This window comes from Leptonychotes weddellii, chromosome 15 (assembly GCF_054177405.1).
Source record: "Leptonychotes weddellii isolate Sample4059 chromosome 15, ASM5417740v2, whole genome shotgun sequence".
In the NCBI taxonomy this organism is placed as follows: Eukaryota; Metazoa; Chordata; class Mammalia; order Carnivora; family Phocidae; genus Leptonychotes; species Leptonychotes weddellii.
In genome coordinates, this window is record NC_138383.1 from 42409220 (window position 1) to 42423583 (window position 14364).

The window sequence follows — 14364 nt, forward strand, 5'->3', positions numbered from 1 at the left end:
TTTTTTTTAAAGATTTTATTTATTTATTTGAGAGAGAGAGAATGAGAGACAGAGAGCATGAGAGGGAGGAGGGTCAGAGGGAGAAGCAGACTCCCTGCCGAGCAGGGAGCCCGATGCGGGACTCGATCCCGGGACTCCAGGATCATGACCTGAGCCGAAGGCAGTCGCTTAACCAACTGAGCCACCCAGGCGCCCTAAAGTAGATAAATTTAAATAGAAAACTTAGCAGAGCTAACCAGAGAACAGTGGAAAACCCCAAAATAGGGATAGTGCTATAATCATTAAAGGCATTGAGTCAGGACTTAAAAATCCTCCCCACCCCACAATCCACCCAGAGGGCTTTGCCGGCAAATTCTAACACCGCTCAAGAAAACAATTCCACCTTTATACAGACTCCTTCAGAGGGTAGGAAAATGGGGAGTGTCCCTCCTGGGTTTATGAGACTAGCATAACCTTAACACCAAAACCAGGCAGGACGTACAGTGTGAGAACAGACCTGCCAGGCCACCCCCACTTAGGAGTACAGACGCAAAAAGCAAAGAAACAATTGCAAATCCAAAATGAAAAATATACAAATGGTATCGTACATCATGAGAAACTTTGTTTGCAAGGAGCAGGTCCTTAGAAGACCTATTCATGTACCATATTACAGACCGAAAGAGAAAAATCATGCTGTCATCTTAATAGAGACAGAAACCCGTTCCAGCTGTTCATTGCAAGAGTCTTAGCAAACTTGGAGTGATGAGGAGCTTCCATGACCTGATAAAGGGCTTCTAGAAGGAAGAAAGCCTGAAAGTGGTAAATGCTAATGTTTTAATGTAAAATGTTGAAAACGGATCCTGAAGAGCGAGACAGAGACACTGACTATGCACAGTTGTTCTTTACGTTGGGACTGGTGGTCCCACCCAGCACAGTGAGACAGGAAAAAGAAAGAAAAAGTATAAGGACTGGGACAAATTAGGCCATCATCATTTGCAAGTGTTATGATCACGTACATAGACTATCCAAAAACTTCTCGAGTAACTCTCTTATAATTAAGACGTATTAGAATTCTAAGAATAAATAGTGTGAATTTTAATTATTAGACTTGAGAGTTTAATAAGATTGTGGGCTGCAAGAATCAGTGTATAAAATTAAATGTTTTCTGCATACAATAAACGAATAACAATGAAATTTTAGAAATATACCAGTCCCGGGATGCTGGGTGGCTTATTTGGTTAAGCGTCTGCCTTCAGCTCAGGTCATGATCCCAGGGTCCTGGGATCGAGCCCTGCATCCAGCTCCCTGCTCAGGGGGGAGTCTGCTTCTCCCTCTGCTGCTCCCCCTGCTTGTGCTTTCTCTCTCTGTCAAAGAAATAAAATCTTAAAACACACACACACACACACACATACACATCAGTCCCTAGAAATAGATTTTACAGTTGTATGAATGAATCCCTTAGGGAAATAAAGGATAAAATAAAGATTTTCACTGAAATCTTTCACTTAAATCTTCACTTAAATTTCCTCTGATTTCTTTTTCTTTCACTTAAATTTTCACTGAAATCTTTCACTTGAAATCACTCACTTAAAGAAGGACTTGAGTGGAGAGATGTCCTGTGATTTTGGTTTTTTGGAAGACTCGCTGTTACAGTGATAACTTACTTCAAATTGATCTGAGATTTGGTGCAATTCTGATCAAAATACCAGCCAAGGTTTTTTTTTTTATTATTATTTTTAAAGATTTTACTTATTTACCTGACAGCACAAGCAGGGGGAGCGGCAGGCAGAGGGAGAGGGAGAAGCAGGATCCCCACCGCGCATGGACCCTGATGTGGAGCTCCATCCCAGGACCCTGAGATCATGACCTGAGCTAAAAGCAGACACTTAACCGACCAATTTTTAAAAAAAAAAAAAAAAAATTTTTTTTTTTTAACTTGGCAAGATGATTTTAAAATGATTATGGAAGAGCAAGGGCTTGGAAATAGCCACGATACTCCCAAGGAACAAGACCAAGGTATCAGGTACCAGATAGCAGTTCTTCTTGGTTCTGATATCTCTGAGGATAATCCAGAAAGCACAGCGATGGAAACAAAGGGGTCAGTGGATCAGAACGGAGAGCCCAGGAATGAATCTGTGAAGCCGTGGCTTCTGGTGGAGGCGGCAGCGTGTGCAGGTCAGTGGGGAGAGAGTGGCGCCAGTGTGACTTGTTCGGGTAGGAAAGGATGAGATCGAATCTGTATTTTATGCCATATGCAAAAATCAATTGCTAATGGAGCAAATATGTGACCACGCAAGGCAAACTGTAAATCTGTTAGATTTGCGAAAGAGGAAGACGGTTGAGGCGTCGGGAAGGCTTTCCTGAATGTCAGGAAAAGCACAAATTAGAAGGGAAAATACTGATAGGTTGCACCCTGTTCAATTTAAGAACGTCTCTGCTCATCCAAAGCTACTTAAGGAGAGTGAAAAGAAAAGCCGCAAATTGGGAGGTAATTTCTTTGCTTTTGTAACCTAAGTAAAACAGTATTCACAGTGTGGTAAGAAACTCTCAAATCAAGAAGAGAAAGATAAACACCCACAGGAAGGCAGAGAAAGCCTGGGATGGGCACACGATAGGGGAGGAATCACGGAAGACCCGTAAGCAAATGACAAGAGGCACAGCCTCATTAAGGAACAACGAAATGCAAGTCAAAACAGCCAGGATGGGGCGCCTGGGTGGCTCAGTCGTTAGACGTCTGCCTTCGGCTCGGGTCACGATCCCAGGGTCCCGGGATCGAGCCCCGCATCGAGCTCCCTGCTCAGCAGGAAGCCTGCTTCTCCCTCTCCCACTCTGCCTACTTGTGTTCCCTCTCTCGCTGTGTCTCTCTGTCAAATAAATAATCTTAAAAACAACAACAACAACAACAGCCAGGTGACCTTGCACGCCCACCAGATTGGCACGCGTGGAAAAGTGAGCAGGAAGCATTAGTGAGGTGAGGGGGCAGTTGCTGGAGCCAGACTTGGCGTGCACGCAGCATACGTAAGCACAACCGCGCGGAGACCACCCTGGAGTCACTCGGCGGACGGGGCAGGGACCCCCGACCCGAGGTCCTCACGGGTACGAGCGCACCCGGACAGGAGAAGAAAGAGCAGCACCACAAAGGCAGAGCCAAGCCAGTGCCTTCGGCAGACTGATCAGCTGTGGTTCCTCCCCAGCTGGAGTGGAAGGTTCTAGGGCGGTTAAAGGGAACAGGTTTCAGCTGCACATCAACGCAGGTGAACTCTCCCAAATATGGAGTGAACAAAGCCGGTCACAAAGAACGTGTACAGTGTTTCCGTTTGTATACAGTGAAGAAAGTAGGCACAGCTGATCGATAGGGCGTCTAAAGGTACCTCTACAGGGTAGGACCCGAGGAAAGATCAAGGGAAGGGCGAACACAAAAGTCACGAAGATTGGGGTGCCGGGTGCCATGGAGGGGGAGGCACTTTTGCTCCCGGAAAGGCAGCCGTGGCTTTTAAACATCGGCTGTGACCGTCCTCAAAGAAAGGCAAGGCATGGTTCGCTTGTGTACACACTTAGCCCGAGTAACGCCCGTGTCTATACGTGACAGATGAAAGGTCCACACAACGGGAGCGAAAGCTGGGGTGCCTTCCGTTAGGTGCGCTCAGCTGTTCTCTCTTTTACCCTTCTAAAAAGCCAGTTGTGACCCCCTAAATTGATTTGTCACTCACTGTTTGAAAACATGGGCATTTGTCGATGATTCCTCTTCAGTTGTCCTCCTCTGTTCTGTTCGCCCTCTGTCAAAAGCAGAAACCACTCAAAGCAGGTGGGGACAGGGTGCGTCCGGGGCCTGCGCCCGAGCAGCGGATGCCTGGGCAGGGCTCGCTCTGCGGAGGAGGCCGGAGGACTCTGGGGAGGCGGGCTTGAAGAGGCCACGTGTGGCAGGCACTTGGGAAAGTTCTCGGCTGTGTGCCGTCTGGTACCCTCCCAGCAGGCCCTGCGCACCCCCCAGGGTGGGAACCCCAAAGGCTGTAGGCCCCGGCGTTCAGCTCAGTCCAGCTTCGCTGGTCTGGGACAGCACCCTTAGGGTGGCGGCCTGTCCTGACACGGGGCACACCCGGGTGTGGCTCACGTGGCCCAGTGCCCTTTCCTTTCTCACCCCAGCTTTCCAGAACTTTCTGAGGACGTAGCTGAGCCTACCCTGCCTTCCTATAGGTGCCAAGCCAGCTGCCTCCGTGGACCCATGGGGCGTGCCCACTGGCACTAGCACACACTCCGGGCCCAAGGGCTCAGACCCCTGGGTGGCCCCGCAGCAGCCTGCCCCCAGTGCTGGGAAAACAGCGGATGCTTGGGCCGCAGCCTCAGCCGCCAAGCCCGTCTCGTCCTCTGGTGAGACATCGCTCTGCCCAGGCCCCGAGAGCCCCTTTGGCTGCACTGCTGTCCCCTCTCCTGGCTCCTCGGCATGGGACCTGTGGGTTTGCCTGCACTTGCCACCCTTGTCACCTGCAGCCTTTGTCCCCAGTCGTCCCATCCCCCCCTCCGTGCCACAAGCCCACCGTGCATGGTGAGATCACAGGCCTTCTGGGCCCCTGCACCTCCGTCCAGAGGGAGCTTCCCAAGGGGGCCTGGGCAGGCTACGCTCTAGGCACTCCTTCCAGTAGCTTCCTACAGGCGCTATCCAGGTCTCTAAACCCGGCTCAGAAGTACCCCCCTCCCCACCCTGCATTAGCCCCTCCTTCAGTTTGGGGTGGGGCTGGTGGCAGGCTAATGCCCCCACGCGAGGTTCCAGGAGGCCAGGATCCTTGACCCGGCCCCGTGCTAGACCATCGGGTGACCCCGAGCTGCCGTCTGGCTCTCAGTTCTCCCCCAGGAGCAGGGGTGGAGATCTGTCCCCTGCCTTCGGCCAGCACCCCCCAAGGTTGTAGACCGGGAAGCAGAATTGGGGAAGTCGTGATGCACCCGCAGTCACCAGCCTCTTGTGTTCACCCAGGGGCCTTTGATCTCTTCAGTAATTTGAATGGTACAATTAAAGATGACTTTTCTGAATTTGACAACCTCCGGACTTCAAAAAAAACAGGTATGTGAAGGTGGTCGTGGTTTCCATAGCGTTCTGTGCATTTGACCAGTCCAGTTATGGCAGAAATAATCAGCTTTCAAAGCCTCTCAACTTCATGCGTTTTCTTTGTGTTTTGATCTTGGGAGCCTGTAAGTGGCTAGTTGCAGGAATTCACACATCAGCAGTGAAAAGTCATGGGGTTGAGATTTTCTTTCACCCTCTCCTGGTATTGGGCGCATGCTTCCTGTCTCGTTCACCTCTGTGTCTTGGCCCTGCCCCCAGGCCCCTCGTGGTTGCCGGCACAAGCCCCCTGCCCTGGCCTCCCCAGCCCAGCCGCCCCATCTGAACCACTGCCTCCATATGCCTTCCTCCTCCCAACTTCCCACTCCCCACGGTGCCCCTTTTCCAGACAGTCCCAGCTCTGGGCCTGGACAGGGCGTCTCTGCCCCCACTTGATCACCCCAGGCTGTGGCTCCCTCCCAGCTCCTGTCAGAGCCCCGGCCCAGTGCCCCCAAGATGGCAGGGCTTCAGGGTGGGGTACAGAGAGACCGGGCCGGGGCGGGGGTGGGGGTGGAGGCCAGAGGCTGGGGACGGAGCCAGGCTGCCACACCCCCCAGCCACATAGAGCAGCTTCTCTCCTTTCTCTTTCCTCTCTCTGCTTCTCCCTGTGCCCGCCCCCCATCTCCATCTGCCCCCCACCCCCTCCTTCTCACCTCCTCCCACCGCTTCCCCCAGCAGCAGCCACAGGCCCGGCTGGCCCCCCTGTCTAAGGTACGAGCAGCCTGGCACACCTGACCACCCTTCGGCCCCCTCTCAGCTCAGGGGACCAGAGGCAACTTAGAACGCGCTGCTTCTTGGGGTCTTTCTCTGCGTTAAAGAAACAAAATTCCGTGCGTTTCCCCTGCAGGCCAAAGTGCCACCTAACAGTCCCTGCCCACCCGTGTGCGCCTCAGCAAGAAGGCGGTGTGGCCTTGTTAACAGTCCTTCTGTACACTTACAAATTATTTACCCCCAATTCTAGAGCTGTTTCCATTGTAGAAAATTTGGAAAAGTTTATGGAAGAAAACGGAACTCCTCTGTAATCCTCCCTACTCCAGCCGCTATGTTTCTTTCCAGCATTTTTTCTGAGCTCTGTTTACAGGGTTTTTTTTTGTTCAGCTCATGCTGTCAGAAAGCATCGAATCCTGCACCCTGCCACCCCCCACCCCTGGTAGAATAACGGATTGAAAGCATTTTCTCGTGATGTTAAAAATTCTTTAGAAAATATCCATACCTATGGAATACCTTGTATCGCTCAGCAATCACAGGTTTGAACTTTGCTCTTGGGGAGCGTGCTTTCGGTGGATTGCAGGTTTTGCCGAAGTAAATAACGCTGTGGTGAACATCCTTGTGCTTGAGTCCCCGTTGCCATCTCGCATTATTTCCTGAGACTGGATTCCTAGAAATGGGATTACCGAGTGGAGAGTATGACCATTTTTAAGAACCTTTAACCCCCCTGCCACGCTGGCTGAATTTTTAAAAACAATTTTTCTTCTCTATCAAGAAATTCATGTTCATTGTAGAAAATTGACAGTGAAAACACACGAGAAACATGCAGTGCCCACGGCTAGCCCGCGGCCCCCAATATCATCTTAATGTTTCTGGAGGATCGTGCCGTACGCTTTGTTTTCCAGCTTCTTCTCCGTGACGTGACACGGTCCTCTTGCCGGGAGGCCTCCTGTCCCCGCGCTCTGGGTTTGGTTACGCGACCGGGGGTTCTGTAAGCTGCCCCGTGGCTGACTGTCCCTGGCTGGGTCTGTTGGAGGCACCACTGCAGCGAACATCCCTGTCTTCTGCGTGGCCACGCAGGTGTCCCCCGGAATGTCTGTGTCTCGCTCGGGTCGCGCCCCCCCCCCCTCACCGGGCCCCTGTGTGTCCTTGTCTTGTAGCTGAGGCCGTGGCCTCGCCACCGTCCCAAAACAACGGAACTACAAGCCCCGACCCCTTTGAGTGCCAGCCCCTGACTGCCGCCTCAAGCAAGCCCAGCAGCGCCCGGAAAACACCCGAGTCCTTCCTGGGCCCCAACGCGGCCCTGGTCAACCTGGACTCGCTGGTGACCAGGCCAGCCCCGCCGGCCCAGTCTCTCAACCCTTTCTTGGCACCAGGTATGCTCCCTGTGCTTGTCTGCCCTTGCTGACTGGCCTTGGGGCTGGCCTCAGGCCCTGACCTCTCCTCCGGCCTCTTGGGGCTCTTCCTGCCTTACACAGGAGGCATGCCCGGAATGCCTGGGCCTCTCCAGGGCCTGGGGTGGGGGGGCGCGAAAGCTGGCGTGTGGCTGGGGGGATGGGTGGAAAACAGCTCCTCCTCTCAGCTCTCAGCGGAGACCACTGAACAGAAGCTGCCCCGGCCCCGGTGCCCTTGGCCGGGGAGACCCTCCAGCAGGCACCACTTCTCAGTCAGCTGGGGAAGGGCAGTGGCGGGGTGAGGAAGAGCCGGGGTTTGCTGCCCAACATGTCCCTTTGGGGGGGGCCATTTTCCAGGGGCCCACAGAGCCTCACTTTAGCCATTCGAGATGCCAGATCCTGTCTTTCCAGGGCTGGGAACTCGCGCTCCCATCCCCCGTATCCATTCTCCCTGATGCCAGGCTCTGTCTAAAGGCCTGTTCTTCACCCTCAAAGGCTCTGTGTGGGCTGCAGGATAAGCCCCCCAGCCCTTGCTTTAGAGTCCGGGGCCGCTGGGGCCGTGTGCTTAGACCCTCGGGGGCGCTGAGCTCCTCACCCCTGCACGCTGTGCTCCCCCTGCCCGGAGTGCCCTCTCTCCTCTTTTCCAGTGGGAGATCGGTCATCCTCAGCACCCAGCCCAGACAACTCTCTCCCCCTGGGGAGTGTCCCCCTCCCAGATTGTCCAGCAAGGCCTTGGGCTCCCCAAGGGCCGGGATGTGTCACATTCAGGGCGTTCAGACTGAGACCCTCCCTGAGACAACAGAATCTGCAGCCCAGGGCCATAGCCTCTCAGAGGACCCTGCAGAGAAGGACCCCAGGACGTAGAAGAGCTGAGGGTGGGGTCCTTAGGGCAGAAGTGGGATATGGAGTGCTTGGGTCCTGCCCACCCCCATGGTCCTGAGATGGGCGAGGACAGGGTTGCTCCTCGCTCCCTGGGTGGAGCTGGATCCGAACCCAGTGTCTCAGCCAGGCTGGCTTTCCTGTCCAGCACCCCGCCATCCCGCCCCGGTTGGGGGGCGGCTCCTGGTACCTCTGAGTTGGCTCAGCTCTGGCAGGGCTGATCTGCAGGGGTACGAGAGGGGCTGGTGCGGGGCTGCCCGGCTGTGCCCTCAGCAGGGCCTTCCTCCTTCCCCCCTGCCCCCCTGCCCCGGGTGGGATGGAGTGCGGGCAACGTCTCCTGGTGGTGACTGGGGGCGCCCCACAGCGGGCAGCCTTTGTGTGCAAGGGCTGGGCTGCTTTGGAGCCTCTCTGTGCTGCCAGCTCGCGGGTGTTTTGGCCGAGTATCAGCACACGTTTTGGTAAAAGCTCGGGAAAAAGGCTTGATGGTGTGTGATAAATTCTGGAAACGCTAGATAAGACAGAGCTGCATCCGCTTCTTGACTGCAGGGCTTCTCAGAGCCTTTATTACGCCAGCCCTTGGGTCCCGGGGTCCAGGGTGGAGACAGGCAGTCAAGCCTCGTGCTGAGGTCCCCAGCTCCCCCTTTGCGCCCCTCTTTCCCGGACACCTGTGGTCCCGAGCTTGGCAAACTGAATAGGGGAGCGGCACCCGGCGTTTCCTGCTGAGGGAGTCCTGGGGCGCCGGCTGCGAGTAGGCACAGTCCCAGCGCTGCCCGAGTCAGGCTTTGTGACTCCGGACTAGTCACTTGGCCCCGAGCGGCCTTCGTGTCCTCATCCAGAGGCCAGAGCTGCAGCCGGCGGACGCGCGGGGCGTGCGGGGCGTGCGTTGGCTGGCGCCCGGGCCCTGCAGAGCAGCCGGCCCTGGGACGCACCCTGTCCCCAAAGGGGCAGACGCCGGAGCACACGTGCTGCTGGTCGCCACTGTCTCCCGCCCTTGGACTTGGGGACGGCTGTTGTTCTGACCCTACCACTGCCCCTCCTCTCCCCCAGGTGCAGCCGCCGTCTCGGCCCCTGTCAACCCCTTCCAGGTGAACCAGCCCCAGCCGCTGACGCTGAACCAGCTGCGGGGGAGCCCCGTCCTGGGGACCAGCACGTCCTTTGGGCCTAGCCCAGGTGTGGAGCCCATGGCTGTGGCCTCCATGACCTCCACGGCCCCACACCCGGCCCTGGGGGCCAGCGGTTCCTCCCTGACGCCACTGGGCCCCGCCTCGATGAACATGGTGGGCAGCGTGGGCATCCCCCCCTCGGCAGCTCAGGCGGCCGGCACAACCAACCCTTTCCTTCTCTAGTGCCCTGGCCTGGGACCCACCACAGAGCGAATGCCCAGGAGCCTCTGTGCCTGAGGACGCCGAGCAGGGACTCTCGATTGTGGACTGGTGTCCAAGAGTGGGGGTGGGGGGTGGGGGGATGTTAGGGCTTCCCGGTCCCGGCTTTCCTGATAAAAGGGTTGTCTTCCCAGCCCCGACCCTCAGACTCCAGCGGCGGCAGGCCTGCTAGACGTCAGACACAGCGCGTGGGTCTCCGCGCCTTCCGAGGCTGCCCGCCCGCCTGTCCCCAGCCCACCGCCCGCTGCCCACGGGAGGGGCCCGACCCGGCCTGGTGGCCTCCCCGCTTCCTCCTGAGCGCAGAGGTCCTGGTCCTGCAGATTGGCCAGCTCTCTGGCGCCTGGGATGAGGCGGGAGTCCTCAGCGTCGCCCTCGCCCTGAGCCTCAGCCTGAGGGCCTCTGGGACGCTGCCTGCCCCCCCCACCCCCCACCCCGACCCCCAGCCCTAGCGACACCCCAGGCGGTCCCAGGTGTGGACAGAATGAAGCACCGACTTCACGAGACGCTGATCTTTTCGGGGAAGTGGTTGTGCATATTTTATTTTTCTTTGACTCGTGTGTGAGTTCAAAGTAACCACCACCACCGTGGAACAACTCTTGAATTAAATCCACTAGAGCAAGCTTTAAACTAATCTGAGCATAACCCTGCCACGTGGCTCTATGCTTATGTACGTTTGCACATGATTTGTTTAGTACAGTTTCATATTTGAGTTTGCAGAATTATCTAATAGTCTTTTTTTGGCTAATATTTTTATAACGTGGTTCTTATTTAACTGTCTAGTTTTGATAGAATTTACCAGGTCTGGCTGAATTAAGATATTGGCACATGTCATGTGAGTGGTTTAAACCCTCTTATTTATGGTTTAACTCTAAGGAAATTTAAATAGGAAGAGACAAAAAAATGCCTTATAAAAAAAAAACTAAAGCAAATTCTTTATAGGGAAAAATACGGGAATTTGATTACATAGAAAAGATGATGTTTATTTAAAAAAAAAAAAAACCTACAACAGCAACAACAACAAAAACCCAGCCTCCAGTTGCCTCTTCCTTTCTTTTACTCCCTGTTTTGGTGACTTACCAAACGGATTGACCTGCAGCCTTTTGGGCTAGATCCAGAGAGAGGCTATTTTTCTTACTGCTGCACCAACAGCAAGTTAAAGAAAAAAAAAATCTAATGGATGAATGTGACTCACCGGTTTTTATCAGCCAATTCCCTTTTGTAACTGAAGGCATGCACGGATCAACAAGGACTTCCGCTTCCAGTGGAAATCTGAAACGGAAGAGGCATCTTGAAATTTGTGTGTCTGTGATCTCCTCTGTCTTAATCCGCACTCAGGGTAAGGATGGGGATGGCGTGGAGACGGCATCTGGGGGCTCCCCAGGGACGGCCTCCAGGCCAAGACGGGTGAGCGGCCAGGGCTGGCCCTGACCCACCCACCTGCTGACTCCAGACACACACTGCAGACTTCAAAATAATCATCTCTTGTTTTGGAGAGGCAGGAAAAATCGTCATTCTCACATGGATTTTTAACAAACAGGCCCTAATATTACCTCCCTCTCCCAACTTCCTCCTCTCCTCTTGCCCCACCCACCACTAGAAGAAAAGTATGAATTCACGTAAGGGAAAGACCAGAAAGGACGCAAATCTCCCCAGGGAAGGGAACCCCACCCTCCACCCCCCACCCCCCACCCCCCTCCCCCCTATCCTGCGTCCGGTCAGTTCACCTTGCCTGGTGGGCGCTCCGGTCTTGCTTTCCACTGTGGACTTCTTCCCCCTCTCTGGCCCCCCCTCAACTCCAAGGGCAGCCGACCCCCTGGTGTTCCTCCACCCCATCCCCTCGCCCCGCTCCCGGGGGAAACTACCGTGAGCAGGGCACAGGCCTGGAGGGGAGCAGGCAGAGTCCGCAACAGCCTCCTCCCGCCTCTCCTGTTGCCTAATTTTAAAAGCTCACCCGTGCTGCTCCCCAAGGCTGTCCCCCTGGAGGAGCCACCGCCGGAGCTCCTGACCCGGCCATGCCTCCGCCAGAGCCGGAGACCTGGGGCTGGACTGTGGACTCCCGCCCCGCTCTGGCCTCCTCCGACCTGGGCGAGGGTGAGACAGGCTGGGGCCCCGGCAGGTCGCTCCCCCGGGGAGGTGCTTTCACTCACATGGTGCGGGCCTGGACCCCTGCACAGGCCAGGAGACCAAACCTGACTACTGGGTCAGTGATTCTTTTATAACAGTCAAGAGCTCTTCCTGACTTGACTTTGAGGCCCCCACATTGTAGCCACTGGGCCGCCAAGGCCCCAGAAGACGCCCCGCACCCCCTTCCCACCCCCCCACCCCCGCCGCCCCAGCCCAGGCCCGTCCCAGGCGCCTTGTCTCTGTCGCCTGCTGCACTGATCATGAAGCCACCGGCCACTGCCACCCCTGTAACGCTCCCTCCCGATGGGCACTGTGGTAGGGGGGTCGCCCAGCCGTTTCCTCAGTCCCAGGGGCCGGTGGCTGGTTTTGAACTTGTGTTGACTATTGATACTTATTTACTGTACAAATATAATTTATCATTTGTATCATGATGCGGTTTCTGGCTGTGTCCTTCCCTCACCCCCGTCTGTATCCATCTCCCAGCAGAGACGGGCGGGCAGGAGCCGGTCCTCATGCCTGCCTGCGTGAGCCTCGGGGTGTCCGGGGAGGAGACTGGCCGGGAGGCAGCCCTCGGGGCACCGCGACGGGGTCGGCAAGGGCGTCGGTGGCTGGGTGCGCCTCCCCACCCAGGGACTTGGGATCCTGTGAGCAGAAGCGGCCCAGCGGCTGAAGGACAGAAACTCCTTTCCGGGCAGGGACGGAAGAGGTGTTCGGACGGCGGGTGGAGAGGGAGGCCCGGGCGGGCGTGTGGCTTCCCTTTTGCCAGGACCCCAGCTCTAGCCTCTGCTCTGGGGCCGCCCTGGCCGCCTGGTAGCCACTCAGGGAGCAGGACTCAACAGGGGGCCTGGAGAGGGTTTGCCAGAGTCCGGAGCAGCGGGGACTGCCACTCCCCGGACCAGAGAGGGGTGCGTTTGTCAGGGTGACGAACTACCTGTCGGTCTTCTCACACAGTCCAGTACCTCCTTGGGCAGCTCTGCTTCCGTGGGCAGGTTGCCGTGGAAGGGAATGAGCGAGCAGAGGGAGATGTGTGTGAGGTCTCGGAGGGCTGGGGGCCGGCGGGCGGGGGGCGGGGGGGCGGGAGTGGTTAGGGTCACACGAGGCTGGTCTCTGTCACAGCTGGCCTTCCGGTCACCAAATACAGATTTCGTTCTTCTACACGTAGAGCATATCCCTTCCCCCAAGGGAGGCATCCTAGGGTCCCTTACAGAATCACAGAAGATCCCGTGTGGGGCGGTTTTAGGCGACCGTGTTTGGGGGCAGTTTGTTACACAGCCGTAGATAACAGGCACACGCACACAGTTCTTCCTTGCCGTCTTAGCCCCATGCTTCCTGGTAGCTACTGTTGGGGCCATTTGGGGTAAGGTAGGCGTGTGACCCCGTAAATCTGATACTTAACCAGGCGGTTGAGGTCCTTGTCCCCGTGAGACGTTTTTACCAGGACCTGAGTGCTCGAGGCATTCTTCCTTCTTAGCTCTTCCCATTTGACTTCTGGACACAGTTTCCTTTTCCAGCCTTTCGATGCCCCCAACGTTTTGGGTTCTCTGTCATTTCCGTTTGCAAACAGGCCTTTTCTTTCCTGAGCTCACGGCTTTCCCGTGCCAGCTTTCCACGTGCAGTAGCCGACCCGCCCCACGCATCCTCGCAGCACCCCCGGCCTGCCCCCGGAGTTGGCCCACCAGGCACAGAACCCGCCTCCCGCGTTAGCTCAAGCGCCTTACCTAGTTGTGGGCTCACGTCATGGAGCCCTCCTGCCGTCCAGCCTTTCTTCTGTGTTCTTCCTGCTTGTCACCCAACTGCCAAGCCAATACCAGACAGACTTGGTTCTGGGTCGGGTGATAGTGGAAACCCGCTCGTGATTTCCAGTTTCCGCTCTGCAAAAACCAGCCCCAGAACAATATAGGAGTTGCTCAGAAACTGCCCAGTGGGGATGTTCCTTGGCTCCTCCCTTGCCATGTTCTGTCCTCAAAATGTGGCCTCCAGGGTACCACGGGGAAGCATGGAAGGATCGACCAGGGCAGCTTTTAAGTGGGTCAGACCTTTACGTGCTGTACAGCCTTTCAGCCCACCTTTCTTTGGCCAGAGCTACTCGCAGGGACCCACCTGTTCACAAGAGGCCTGGGGAATGGAGCCTTCCGGGGAGCCCACGGCGCCGTCCCCCTGGACTGTTCTCCATGTGGATGGTCCCAGGTCCCCACCCTGCTGCCCGCTTCCCAGGCAGGGTGCCCTCAGCCTCCCAAGTTTCTAGCCTTCTCCTGCCTTGACTGGGAGAGGCGCTGGGCAGCTTCCTGAGGCGACGGTCGCATTCTAGACCCTGACCGGGCATCGGGCACGCGCTGGTCAAAACTCAGTGCGTACGTGGCACGCTTGACACTTAGCGCATTTCAGTCCGCACCCACGTTCCCTCGAGAGACACGAACGACACCTACAAACGAATCCGGAACTCCGGGCCCGGAGAGGCATATGCTGAAACGTAGGACTCTCTGCGATTTATTTGGAAATGCACCCAAGCCAGGCCGGCTGGAAGGAGGGATGAGAACTCCCAAGTGTGGGAAGCTGGCAGGGGTGACATCGGGGCGGCTGGTGGCCGGCTGTTCACGGTGACCTTATTTCCACTTCGTAAGAAAGTGTTGATAAAACTGCACGATGGAACGGACGAGAAGGGGGCCAAACACTGTCAGAGGTGCGGGCAGACCGGGCCTGACGTGGTGGTGGAACAGAGGAAGCTCCTGGATCTCTCTTTTATTTATTTATTTATTTATTTATTTATTAAAGATTTTTATTTATTTATTTGCGAGAGAGAGAA

General features: G+C 56.0%; 1 protein-coding gene across 1 annotated transcript in view; it reads left to right on the forward strand.

Annotated features, from left to right (window-relative positions):
* Positions 1–11992, forward strand: part of EPN2 (epsin 2) — a 79945-nt gene extending 67953 nt beyond the window's left edge. Inside the window, exons 5-8 of the mRNA XM_081805994.1 lie at positions 4174–4347; positions 4949–5035; positions 6943–7158; positions 9103–11992. Coding sequence (XP_081662120.1) covers positions 4174–4347; positions 4949–5035; positions 6943–7158; positions 9103–9401 — 776 coding nt within the window. The 3' untranslated portion in view covers positions 9402–11992. The remainder of the gene's footprint in view (positions 1–4173; positions 4348–4948; positions 5036–6942; positions 7159–9102) is intronic.
* Positions 11993–14364: the final 2372 nt, after the last annotated feature.